This window comes from Elephantulus edwardii, unplaced genomic scaffold, assembly GCF_000299155.1.
Source record: "Elephantulus edwardii isolate Elephantulus edwardi_28Jun2011 unplaced genomic scaffold, EleEdw1.0 scaffold00165, whole genome shotgun sequence".
NCBI classification, from domain to species: domain Eukaryota; kingdom Metazoa; phylum Chordata; class Mammalia; order Macroscelidea; family Macroscelididae; genus Elephantulus; species Elephantulus edwardii.
Window position 1 is genome coordinate 7454891 of NW_006399915.1, and position 13702 is coordinate 7468592.

General features: G+C 37.9%; 1 protein-coding gene across 1 annotated transcript in view; it reads right to left on the bottom strand.

The window, feature by feature from the left end:
- Window positions 1-4388: 4388 nt before the first annotated feature.
- The window catches only part of LOC102869911 (cell surface glycoprotein CD200 receptor 1-like), a 25103-nt gene continuing 15789 nt past the window's right edge, over window positions 4389-13702 (bottom strand). Inside the window, exons 3-5 of the mRNA XM_006895362.1 lie at window positions 5795-6109; window positions 5420-5668; window positions 4389-4420 (exon numbers count right to left, since the gene is read on the bottom strand). Coding sequence (XP_006895424.1) covers window positions 4389-4420; window positions 5420-5668; window positions 5795-6109 — 596 coding nt within the window. The remainder of the gene's footprint in view (window positions 4421-5419; window positions 5669-5794; window positions 6110-13702) is intronic.

The following is a 13702-nucleotide window of genomic DNA, read 5'->3' on the forward strand; positions in this document are numbered from 1 at the left end:
AAAAAATTTAAAATAAAGTAGGACATTAATAGATTTTAACTTGTTGCAAAAAAGTTAAGTGGACAAAACAACTACGAAACATCATCTCACCCCAGTAAGAATAGCAAAATTTAACAGAACAGCAAATATCAAATACAAGCGAGGTTGCAGAGAAACTGGAACCCTTATTCACTGCTGATGGGAGTGTAAAATGGTGCAACCCCTGTGGAAGGCAGTATGGCGCCTTCTCAAAAAAGTTGCAAATAGAAATACCATTTGACCCAGCAATTCCACTACTGGGAATACACCCCAAAGAAACCATAACCACCACCCAAGCAGATATATGCATACCCATGTTTATTGAGGTTTGTTCACAATAGCAAAGATCTGGAAACAACCTAAATGCCCATCAACAAACAAGTAGATAGAGAAGCTCTGGTATTTTCACACAATGGAATACTATGCTGCATTGAAAGACAAGGAACTCATGAATCATTATATAAAATGGGTGACCCTGGAGGACATTATGCTAGGAGAAATAGCTCAGTCACAAAAGGACAAATACTACATAATGCCACTGTTATAAAGTGGGACTGACATCGGGGTTGAGGTAAGACTGAGAAGGAGGGGATAAATAATATATGCTGCATTGAAACAAATGAGGGAGAGAACTGTTTAAAAGAGATATATGATTAGGTATTATTGTCATGACAGAAGTCCAGAATGAAGTGGAGTAGACTTGGGGGGAGGGATTGTATAACAATGAAAGATTTATTTTTTTTTTTACTTTTCAAAGAAAAGAGCAAATGGGGGGGTGTAGAGGGTGGGCAGGAAGAAAAGTGCAACAATGAATGAATAGAAACTCTAAGTCTGTGTAAACTTTTATTAAAATTAATTTTTAAAAAAGAATTAAGTTGAAGCACCATCTAGTGGTCCTCAGTCTTGTTTTGCTGAAAAACTTTCCCTATTTCCTTGAATGTAGGACTATAATCAATGTATTTGTTGTGCATGCACATATGTACACACTCATGTTCAGAGAAAATGTTTTTGTTTTTCTTTTTACTTCTGAGCAGAAATAAGTGACAGTTAGGGTAAGGGAATAGCTATTGTTTTTTTGTTTTTTTCCCCTTACTTTCCAAATCCATTATATCCTAGAAAATTCTGCAAATGAAAATGTTATTCCTCTTGCACAATTAGGATTAAAGGCAGGAAAGACATGGCATGAATTGACATAAATTTATTTTGGGAGTGGTGCAGAACTTGCAGTGCGGGGAGTGGGAGGGGAAAGGCTAATAATTAAATCCTGTAGATTGCAGTTTCTCTTTTTCCCGTCCATCCTCTTTAAGTATTCAAAGAAGCATCTTTATCTTCCTAATCCTGTAATGCAGACATATTCTCACATACCTAGACTTTGACCAACAATTGGATGGCTTTGTATACCCTTAGCTTCCCAAACCGTTTCCCACCAGAACCCCACAGTATTCTTTGACTGTACATAACCAGGAATTCTTCTGTAACTTCCACAGAGATGGCTTTCATGCCCATGACTCTTACATAATGAAGTTAAGTTTGTTTTATTATCTCTAACAAAAGAAAATACACCTCATGAAAATATAACATTATCAAAAGTACTATAAAAATACCTTGATATGAACAAACTACATATTTTATCTAATTTAACTACACAAAGCAAAACTCAGGAAAACAGTCGCTTGAACTTTTTAATTCTAATTTTCTCTTTCACACAGTAGAAATCTGTAGGTCAGTGGTCTAGGATTAGTACAGCAGTTCCAGGATCATCAGGGCCTAGGATCCTTCCATCTTTCATTCCAGCCAACTTCAATCCTCAGGCTCACCCAAGACTCAAATGGCTGCAGAAGTTCCAAGAATCACATTAACACTTCAGTTCGCAAAAAGGTAGCAGACAGGAAAAGCAAAGGTAGACAACTACACTCTCTTTAAAGAATCTTCCAGAAAATTTCACACAGTCTTTATGATTGCATCTTATTTGCCAAATGCTACATGGGTGATCATATTTAGCTGCAAGGTATTAAAAATTAAAGCTTCCATAAAATAATTTTATTCTGATTCCAAGATTTTTCAAACAAGACAAAACCAAAAATTAAAAATAGCATTACATAGAGGCAGAAGCATAAACACACATCCTTTATACTCAAGGTTGCAGACTTCTGTACAGAGTTGGAACAGTGAGTGGCATACAATTGATTGGTGGTATTCAACAAGCTCTTTAACACTCATTGACCAACTATTTTTATTGCTTGTAATATTCAACCTTTGCTTCAGTTTCCTGTGTTTTAGACCAGTTACTGCAACAACGCAGGTGGGCCACCTCTGAATATTGCAAAACACATTATCTTGGTCAAAGATGTGGTCATGGGTCACATACTGTAAAAAGGGAAAAACAATGACCAAAAAGAACCTCCTCAAACCTGTGACAGACATTTTTGGCTAATCCAATTGCCTTCATTAGAGAAGGTTCTTTCACAAAGGAAAACTGAGAAATGGTTTGTGTTTGGCTTTTGCGGTTTTGTTTGTTTTGCTTTTTTTAATTAAGCACATCTCTACACTGTCTAAAATTGGAGTTCTACTATCAAGCAGTAATGTCAATAATGTATGTAGTGAATAACCCCAAAGCTCCAATGTCAATGATTGATTATATAAATGGGATCAACTAACATCCATGAGACAGCTCTGCTGAGTTTGTATAATGTCGTCACATGTCTAGAGAATGGATGGTCTTTGGGTTAGTCTATGCTGACCCAAGAAGGAGACTGAGGATGGCACTGCGTGATTGAATTCTGTGTCATGGCTTGGTGTTGTTGTTGTTGTTGTTTTCCATTCCCCAACAGGTTAGCCTAATGAATTTGTGACTAGAAAAACCTGCAAGACTTTATTGTGTAGCATAGAGTCAATTTCAATCCATACTGTCCCTCCAGTGGGTTTTCAGAGACAGTTAATCGTATGGGAGGAGATTGTCCATCCTTCTCCAGTGGAGCAGCTGGTGGTCTCGAACCACGTGCCTTTGGGATTGCAGCACAGCTTCTTGACACTGGACCAGGATAAATTCCAGTAAAGATAGGTTGTGGTGGCCTTAAAATATAGTTAATGTTTCTCTAAGTACTCCCACTTCCCATTATCCTTAAATTGTTGCCATGCCACCCTAAGTATCCTGGAGAGCAGATAAAAAAGAGACAAGAAGCTCTAAAAGTGGGGGACATTCAGATACATCTCCAATGCCTCTAACAGTTCCTTAAAATGCGCACGTACATGCACACACATGTGCAATGCCATTAAGTTGATTTTGACTCATAGTGACTCTTGAGGACAGACTCGAACTGCCTCCAGAGATTCCAAGGCTGTATTCTTTGTAGAAGCAGGCTGCCATGTATTTCTTTTGCAGAGCAGGAGGTGGGAATATTACTCTTTTGGGGTCAGTTTATAATTTTTTCAGGGATACGAAAGGGTGCTAATGGCATATATTAGATAGCATGTGACATGCTGAACTGCTAACCAAAGGGTTGATGGTTCTAAACCACCAGCTGCTCCATGGAAAAAGATGGGTAGAATGCTCTTGTTGTGATTTACAGCCTCAGAAACCCAATGGAGAGTTTTTATGAGTGTCAATGTCAGCGGGTAGTAGATAATACAGGAATACAGAGATTACTAAAAATAACTCCTAAACATTTATTTAATAATCAATTGTGACACACGCATCCTGCTACTTTCTAACAAGGAAGAACAGAGTAGAAAGTTAGCTGCTGGTTGCCTTAGCCACAGTGATTGAAGTAGCTCCTGACATTGCAATATTGATTAGCATTTCATATAGGGAGGGGAGAAGACCAAGAAGCTAAAAGGAAACTATGGTCCAAAGAAAGTGAGGTGTAGGCAAACAGTGCAGCGCTGTTATTTACCTTACACTGAGCCACATTACTCTTTTAGCAGCTTGTTTCACTTTTGCAAATAAGTAGCCAATATGGAAAAGGGGGGTAGGGGTCTGTGGTGGCAGAGTCCTCACAGATTTTCCCTGTTCACCCACAGCACACGCCTCTTTGGCTATTCTAATCCATACAAGCTAAAAGTCAGAAGAAAATGGGCAGTTTCCACCCCTGTGATTTACAGTCATGGGGAAAAGGTCACTGATGAGGAGCTTCCTAATTAATTACAATGTGTTGAATTTTCCCATGAATAATCATAGACATTAATAAGGCAGGCACCAAGCTTCTGCATGTATATATACTGTATAGTGAGAGTTTGAAACCGATATAATGCCAGCTATCACATCAGTTCTCACAAATACAATGGAATCAGAATCAAAGGTGATGTGAACTACATTTTGGACCCAAAGTCTAATTTCAAATATCTACTTTTTTGTGATGGCTTGTCAACTTTCAGTTAGCTTGCACCTCTGAATTTTCATGATCTAGGAAAAGAAGCATAAACTATATAATTAATGAAGAATAGACACAATGCTACAAAAGACAAAACTTGAGAATAAACACTTAAGAAATCGAAATTACACTTCTCTGACTGACTTTTTGACAAGTGACCAAACTCATCTCCTGTGAGGGAGAAATTACAACAAAGCATGAATTCTTGCCCTGGGACTGCAGGGTGTATCCGCTGCCCTCCTGGTTATTTCTTTCATTGCCAGGTGGTCAGAAGTGACTTGTAGCTGACCCTCCCTTGGGTTTCTGAGGCTGGGAGCCACACCAGGAAAGAGCATCCATGTTTTTCCCACCAAGTTGCTGGAATGGCCAGTGTGGATTTGTAGAGAAGCATGGCCTTTGATCAACAATGGAATCCACCATGGACAATGCCACTAGAGCCCCCACCCCTACCCCCTGGCTATTAGCAAAGCCCTTAGAGAAGGGCCCAAAACATTTCAAACTTCCCAGAATGTTCTCATCACAAACGCATTATAATATTGCTTTGTTCTTAATTAATTCAATATTTTCCATTAAAGGAAAAACTTAGTTTGTACCTACTACCACTTGTCCTCTGTGAGTAAGTGAATCCCACAATGACCAGAAGGATCAAAAGAAGAGGGAGTTTCACAAAGAGAATGATCAGTAAGGAAAATTCCATAGACCTTGAGACTCTGAGACCTTTAAACACAGAGAAAGGTAATATATTAGCTGAAAGATCCTTCTAATTGACAAATTCTAATGAACATTTTAAAGAGCTTTCAAAAATATCCCTGAAAGTGTTTACAAGTACATTTCATTTTTTTCATATAAATTGAGACATAAATAGCAATAATTATCTTGCATTCATTTACTAAAAAATATTAAAATAATAATAAATTGCTGTCAAGTCAAGCCCAACTCCATGGTGACCCAATGGATGTCTATGCACACTCTGTTTTCCTTCTTCAGAAAGCTACTCTTAAAAAAATTTTACACAAACAAGGATAATTTACCTGGATGTAGTTGTAAGGACAGACTCTTGTTTCCAGTCAAGTGGGAGACAGAACAGGTCACAGTGGTCACATTGTTCACCTCCCAGTGGCACTGACTCTGCACAGACACTACACCATCACCCTGGTCTTGTTGCTCAGTGGAACAATTCCGCTCTGGGCTCCAGGAGATCTGTGCAGCCGGCTTCCCTCCAACAGCTTTGCACAGCACAGTTCCATCTGCAGTTAGAGATATGCTCTCCTTGGGGGGTACTGCAGAGATGTAAGAGGAAAACCAAATGCTTCAGTCTTAGCACAAGCGATATGGAATTTAGAGAGACATTTGATTCAGCCCCCAAGCTGACTTTTAAAGATGCCACAGGATATGATGTTCATTACCTAACACTTGGAGGTCATAGTCATGCTGGAAATGTCCGTCAGGTGATGAGATTTCACAGCTGTAAAGTCCATCATGAACAATGGCCACTGGATCAATCTGAAGGGCAGGCTTCTGGTCAGGTGTAGAGAGCCAGGTTATTCGTTTATCAGTACAGTTGTCCATGTTCTCATTTTTCTCTTTGGAATGGGCTTTGGTGCAATTACTGTTGTCTCTGAACAGTATTTTCCATGTTACTACAATCACATTTTCCAGTGAAACAACAGGACAGGAAAGCACAGCTTTTGTGTCTACCAGCACATTCAGTGAAGAGTTTTCTAGACACACAGAAGGAGAGGCATTCATATATATACACGTTTGACAAAGGACCCCATGAGCTAAATTTATCCATAATACCTAATGTTATATTAGGATGTTATGAAAGTAGTAGTGTGGCTTTTCAGGGATATTAGACTTGGTGACAAGTTAAACATGCATAAAGTGTGTTTATATACACTTGTATTAAAGATCTATTGTTTGGGGGGTTATTTCTTAAAGATTCTTTTAAAAACTAGCTCAAGAACATTGACATCTATAAACCTGACAAAATAAGAAAACAATTATTAATGATGGTAAAACATGCTTTAAATCAGATGAATTAGTTCATGATGTCAAAGGTTTATTGTTAAAAGTGACTTTGACTTTTGTCATATGATTAAGAATAGTAACTATTATGGGCTTAATCTCTCCATCCCTGTTCAAACTGTAAGCTGAGCAAATTATTCAAGAAGGTAGAATCTTGAGTACTTCTTGAGGAGAAGGGTGGCATCAAGATTGGAGGGAAACTTATCAGTAACCTATGTTATGCGGATGACACAACTTTGCTTGCTTTAAGTGAAGAGAACTTGAAGCACTTGTTGCAGAGGAACAAGGAATGCAGGCTTCAGTATGAATTGCATCTCAATGTTAAGAAAACAAAGATTATTAACTTAGGACCAATAGATAACATCATGATGGATGGAGAGGAGATTGAAATTATCAACAGCTTCATCTTACTTGAATCCACAATTAACACCCTTGGTGCCAGCAGTCAGGAAATAAGGAGATACACTGCACTGGGAAAATCTGCAGTTAGAGACCTCTTCAAATTATTGAGTAGTGGTGATGTCAGTTTGAAAGTTAAGGTCCATCTGATTCAGGCCATAGTCTTTCTGATTACTTGCTATGCATCAAAGAGTTCAACAATGAATAAGGACGACTGGAAAAGAATTGATGACATTGATCTGTGGTGTTGGAGAAGAGCACTGAACAGTCACAGATAGCCAAGATAACAAACAGATATGTCTTGGAGAGGGTGCAGCCAGAGTGCACTTTGGAGGCAATATTGATGAGGCTTCACCTTACATACTTTGTGCACATTTCTAGGAGGGGCTATTTCTTGGAGCAGGACATGATCCTGGTAAGGGTGGAGAATTGGCGAAGAAGAGGAAGACCCTCAATCAGGTGGATTGACATGGTGACTGCTGCATTGAGCTCTTGTGTGTCAGAAAGTGTGAGGACGACACAGGTCAGAACAGGGTTTAAATCTTTTGTTCATAGAGTCACTATGAGCTGTACTTCATTTGAGGGCATCTAACAACAACAGCAGTCTTTGATGCAGCAAGAATTTTAAGTTGTCTGTGCTTTCAGCAATAATGTGAGGATGGCACAGGACTCAATAGTGTTTCAGTCTGTTGTACACAAGGTTGTTAGAGTCAGAACAGACTAGAAAGCATCTTAGTAGGACAACAATCTACAATTCATTCATATAATTGCTTTTTCTTTTCCTTAGGACAAATAACAACAATTGATGTGCACCAGAATGGGTTTATATGGCTTTAAATCTAGAATTTTAATTTTTTTTGCAGAAAGCATTTTAAATATTTATCTTCAAGAGAAATTATGGTACATTCACACAATGGAATACTATGCAGCAGACAGGAGCAATGATTTTGTAAATTATTACCTAAGATGGGAGGGACTAGAGAACATTATGCTGAGTGAACTAACTCAGTTCCATGAGGACAAATATTGTATAAAACCATTATTGTGCAATGAGTATAAGGATCCAAGAGGAATGGGAGATGCTGGAAGCAGAGGGATGGAATATGTACGGGGAGGGGGAGATTAATCATTGGGTTGTACAATTTGATGGGTGGGGGGTGAGAGAAATTGAAAGAATTTATTCAAATTTGTACTCAAATTTTGTAATTAAGCTAGTAGAAAATTTTTAAAAAGAGTTGATATTTAACCAAATTGATAGTATTTATTGTTTAATCAGGACATTCTCAAGGGACATCGGCATTGAGTGTGTTGTGTGCTAGTGGAGAATGTAATGGTTCTTGGTACAGTTTATACTAGGAACCTACAGATACAATGTAGGCCCTGGCTCGTGCCCACTTAATAGGACCTCCAGATTTCTCGCCATTCCCCCCCAAAAAAAGATGATCCAACAGAATATGGACATTACCAAATAATATCATTAACATCACATGCAAGCAAAATATTGCTGAAGATTATTGAAAAATGACTAGAACAGTACATCAACAGAGAATTGCCAGAAATGCAGGCTGAGTTTAGAAGTGGCTATGGTACTAGAGATATTATTGCTGATGTTGGATGGCTCTTGATTGAGACCAGAGAATAATAGAAGAATGCCTATTTGTGTTTCATTGACTATACAAAGGAATCTAACTGTGTGGATCATAACTAATAAAGTTAACAATGAGAAGAATAGGAATCCCAGAATTCTTCACTGTGTTCTTGAGAAACCTTTATGTATACCAAGAAGCTATTGTCTGAAAAGAGCAAGGGAACAGTGAATGCTTTAAAATCAAGAAAAATGTGCATTAGGGTGTCTCTTCTCCATGCCTACACAATCTGTATGTACAACATATCATTAAACAGGCTTGACTTTATGAAAAAGAGTGTGATATCATGGATGTAGGAACATTCAACAACCTGCATTATACAGATGACATAACTTGGCTTGCTGAAAGCATAGAGGACTTGAAATGCTTGCTGCATCAAAGACTGTGGCCTTACATATGTATTACATCTCAAAATCAAGAAAACAAAATTTCTCACCACTAGATCAATGAATAACATCATGATAAGATGGAGAAAAGATTGAAGTTGTCAATGATTTCATATAATGTTAATCCACCATCAAAACCCTTGTTATCACCAGTCAAGAAATGAAAACATGTATTACACAGGGAAAATTTGCTGTCAAGGTCTTTTAAGGTGTTAAAAAGTAATGATGTCAGCTTAAAGACTAAGGTGCACTTCATCCAAACCATGGCCTTTTCAATTGTGTGCTATGCACCTGCAAGTTGAACAATTACAAAGGATGAAAGAAGAAGAATACCTTTGACTTGTGGTGTTGTAAAAGAATACTGAATGCTCCATGGATTATCAAAAGAACAAACAAATGTGCCTTTCAGAAATTGAAATCAGGATGCTCTTTAAAGGCTAGGATAGTGATACTTCATTTCTCATATTTTGAGCATGCTGTTAGGAGGGGCTAGTCCTTGGAGAAGGACATCATGTTTGGAGAGATGCAGGGTCAGTGAAGGAAACAAAGACCTTCAACAAGATGGACTGACATAGTGTCTTGAACAATAGGCTTAAGTATAACTGAGGGGATAAGGATGGTACAGAATAGGGCAAATTAAAATCCATTGTTCACTGGATCATTATGAGTCGTAGTTTACTTGATGGCACATAAAAATATTAACAAGAATTTGGAATGTCTATAATTATGTCAATATCAGCTGTGAAAACTCAAAGGTTAAAATTCATCATGACAGAAAGATAGGTAATCTTCTCCTGTGTGATTTATTGCCTCTGAAAACCACTGAAGGGTCAGTTACAAATCAGTACGTTGATGGCAATGAATGAATGAACCATCACAACACAAAGCATCATCCTGAAACCCTAAACATTCTAAGAGTATGTCAGTTTTCATTAAAAAAAAAAACAAAAACAAAAACTTGACTGACCCATGTCATAGTGAGCGCTCTAAGTACACAGGCCCAACATTGGATCTTTCCCATTTCCCTCACACTCTCCCATCAAATTGTGCAACACTATGATTAACATCCCCCACCCATCCTCACCCTTCTGTTTCCACCCTCCTCCCCTTTAGATCCTCATACTCATTCTACAATAATGGTTTTATACAGTATTTGTCCTTATTGGACTGTGTTAGTTCACTCAGCATAATGCTCTCCAGTCCCTCCCAAGTTAGGTAGTAATTTACAAAATCATTGCTCCTGCATGCTATGTAGTATTCCATTGTATGAATGTACCATAAATTCTCAATCCATTCCATTCTTTTGGGCCATCCAGTCTGGGTGTCTGTATAGGTTCTTGCAATGGATATTCTTTTTGAAAATCAGGAAATCCGAAGTCTGTAAATAAACCAGTATAAAATAATTATTTTTTAAAAAAAAACACAGATAACTAGTTAGATGTGTATAAATAGTGAAAGGGGAAGGGGAAGGGAACAGATAAAGGAGAAGGATGGAAATCACTGGGTTAGCCAATTTTAGTGAGTAGATGAAAGAACAGGAAAGATTTAATGAGGACTTGAAAAGACAGGGTGGCAATAGGCATAGATCAGTAGTAATTATATAAAATACAACGTGTATGAATGATTGTATGAAACAATGTAAATGAAAACTTATAGAAAACAATGTACATGAATGAAACATAAAATAAATGAATTATTGTATGGTAACCAACAACTTTTTTAATATAAAAAGTTTTCATTGGAATGAGTATATTTAAGATTGGTATAGCCTTCTTTTTAGTTTCTGGATCTGTAAATTAAGAGTTGTGATATTACTCTTTAACAATTACAAAACAAATAATAAATTAAAACCAATATTGCATAACTTAATAAATAGCAGAGATTAAGGTTACTTATAGAGATAGAAAAGATACCAGCATGTCTTTGTTCAACCCACCAGCTTGACCCTTGCAAAGAACTGGGTGGCAAACAGCAGTATATTTAAAGTAACCTTAACTAAACAGTAACTGCAGTTGCAGCTTCTCTATTAAGTGTGCTATCACCATTAGGTCATAGTGACGGAGAAACACAACTTGAGACTATGGTAAAGATCTGTTAAGTGCATTTTTAAAAATGAATTTTAATGAAAGTTTACAGAGACTTTGGATTACCATTACTCATTGTTGCACTTTTCTCCCTGCCCACCTCTCACCCCCAATTCGCTCCTGTCTTTGAAAAGTAAAATTCTTACATTGTTATACAATCCCTCCTCCCAAGTCCATTCCACTATGCAGCCTTCATTCTGGACTTCTGTCATGACAATAATACCTAATCACATATCCCTTTTAAACAGTTCTCTCCCTCATCTGTTAAGTGCATTTTAAAAGTACTTATCAATAAAAGAGAGCTTCATTGGCTTAGTGGACAGAAAGTGATGCTACCAAGCCAAGATGGGTGATTTTAATCTGTGGCCCTTATGCCTGGTTTAAATTGTTTTTTGTCAAACATTCTTCTAAGTGTTATGGCACTGTTCTGTGCATTGCTATACAGAGGTAACTTTTGGTTGTTGTGGTGCTACACACTGTGACACTGATGTGTCAAATGTGATAATGGTTACCCATGGTGGACAGTGTTTGGTGGAGCTTCCAGGTTAAAATAATCTTGGAAGCAGGAGTGGAATCCACTTTCGAAATGTCTTGCCTCCGGAAGCTCTATGAACTTGCAAAAAAGATGAAAGTTATACAAATTCTCAGGTCTTTCATTCATAGGGGCACTAGAGTCATCTACGACTCAACAGCACTTAACAACAACAATATCAATTAAAAAATTAGTATTTAAATAGGATCCCCCAAAAAACCAAACCACTATAGAAAAATATCCTATCACCAGACTACTTAAATGCTATAGTTCATAATATCTAAATACACTTGAACTGTCTGAATAGTTTGTGGATCATAATATTAGAATATTACATAAATGACATACTTTTAATCAGATTTTGTAAACAAGAAGTGAAAAATCTTTCTGGATACCTTAATAAACCCCATGTGCTCCAAAGGTGCGAGATCAGCTACACAAAGATTCGGAGATTAGTGAAGGGTTTGGTAATCCAGTAATATAGACTCCAAAAGGACATTGCCTCCAAAGTAGAAAAAGTATTACTTAAGCTTACCTCCTACTACTAAGTAACACAATGTTTGGTTTTGAAAACAAGAATACTGAAAAACTGTAACTAGCTTATAGGTTGACAAGGAATACCCCAAGTTTAAGTGAGCCCTAAACCAAGACAAGCAAATGTCTGTAGCAGGTCTATGTTGCAGTACACCAAACCTGACACTTAAGTTCATAAAACCAGGCAGATCTCATAGAGGATTGTGTCGTAGAGGAAGATGTTATTTGGGAGCTGCAGCAAACCCGGTAGAAGAGTCACAGGGTACTTGTGGAGAATTGCCATGTCATCTGAAGCAGGGAATTAATCACACCACAAACACACACACACACACACACACACACACACACACACACGGACACACAATGGTCATTGTCTTCTCAATTGCTTGCAAAATATCTGAGATCTGGTCAATGAATAAGGTGACTGAAGAAGAATCAATGCCTTTGTGTTGTGGTGCTGGAGAAGAGTATTGAACATAGCACAGACTGCCAAGAGAACAGACTGTCCTAGAGGAAGTGAAACCACGTTATTCCTTGGAGGCAATGGTTTTGAAGTTCCAGCTCAAATAACTTTGATTGTGGTGTCTGGAGGGACCAGTACTTCGAATAGGGCATGATACTTGGAAGGGTAGAGGGTCAGCACAGGAAAGAAAGACCTTGGATGAAATGGATTGACACAATGACTATGGTAATGGGGAGATGGTGAGTTTGGCTCAGGATAAGAAAAGATTTAGAGCCATTGTTCATAGGTGATAGTAAACTCAAAGTAACAACTGCATGTTAGGGGAGGCTAGTAGTAGTCTAGCTGAGACTAAGAATCTAATTGTAGGATATGAACCAACCATGCAATTTAAAATTGCTCATGAACTGCATCCTGTTGTGCTCAGGAAAAGTCCTGTTAGATTTATAAACTCAAGTGGATCTGCCTGTAATATTATGATACACTTGGGTTTAGCCCCTAAATCATCAAGAAGATACGTATAAGCTCATTGAACAAATGATTCCTATACGTTACATGCCACTATTGCACTGACATCTCTCTCAGTTGACATCTTTATCCTTGCTGGGAGTTCCTCAGGACCAAAAGCCTAAGCTGAGTACATGGATGAGTTGCCTCCGTAAGTGAATAAAAGCAAACAACAGTATTATTGCTGTACAAGAGCTCCATTCAGGTATGGCTCCAAAAGAGGGTGCTGTTGTTGTTGTAGGGGCTGTCGAGTACAATTCATAGTGATTCTATAAACAATAGGCCTGAGACATGCCCTATCTTGTGTCATCCTAATAATCATACACACATGAGTTTATTGCTGTAGTGACTATGTCAATCCATGTCATTGGGGGGAGTGTCTTCCTCTCTTTCACTGACCTTCCACATTTCCAAGCTGGCTATCACTTTTTCAAAGAATAAACACTCCTAACAACATGTCCAAAGTATGAAGGACGAAGCTTCACTGTCCTTGCCTCCAAGAAACTACTCTTAGTGGGCAAGATTTTGAGGAGTAAATTTGGTCATTCTAGTATGTGTGGGTCAGAAAATCAAAAGGGCCGAAATCGCTCAGCATATCTTAAGCTTAAGGAACTGAAGAACAAATTCAAACCTCAGTTGCTATAATCAAGGATGCTTTCAGCAGAATGTTGAATGATCCAGGAAGTAATAAAAGAAGATGGAAAGAATATACTGAGTCACTGTATCGAAAGGAATTGG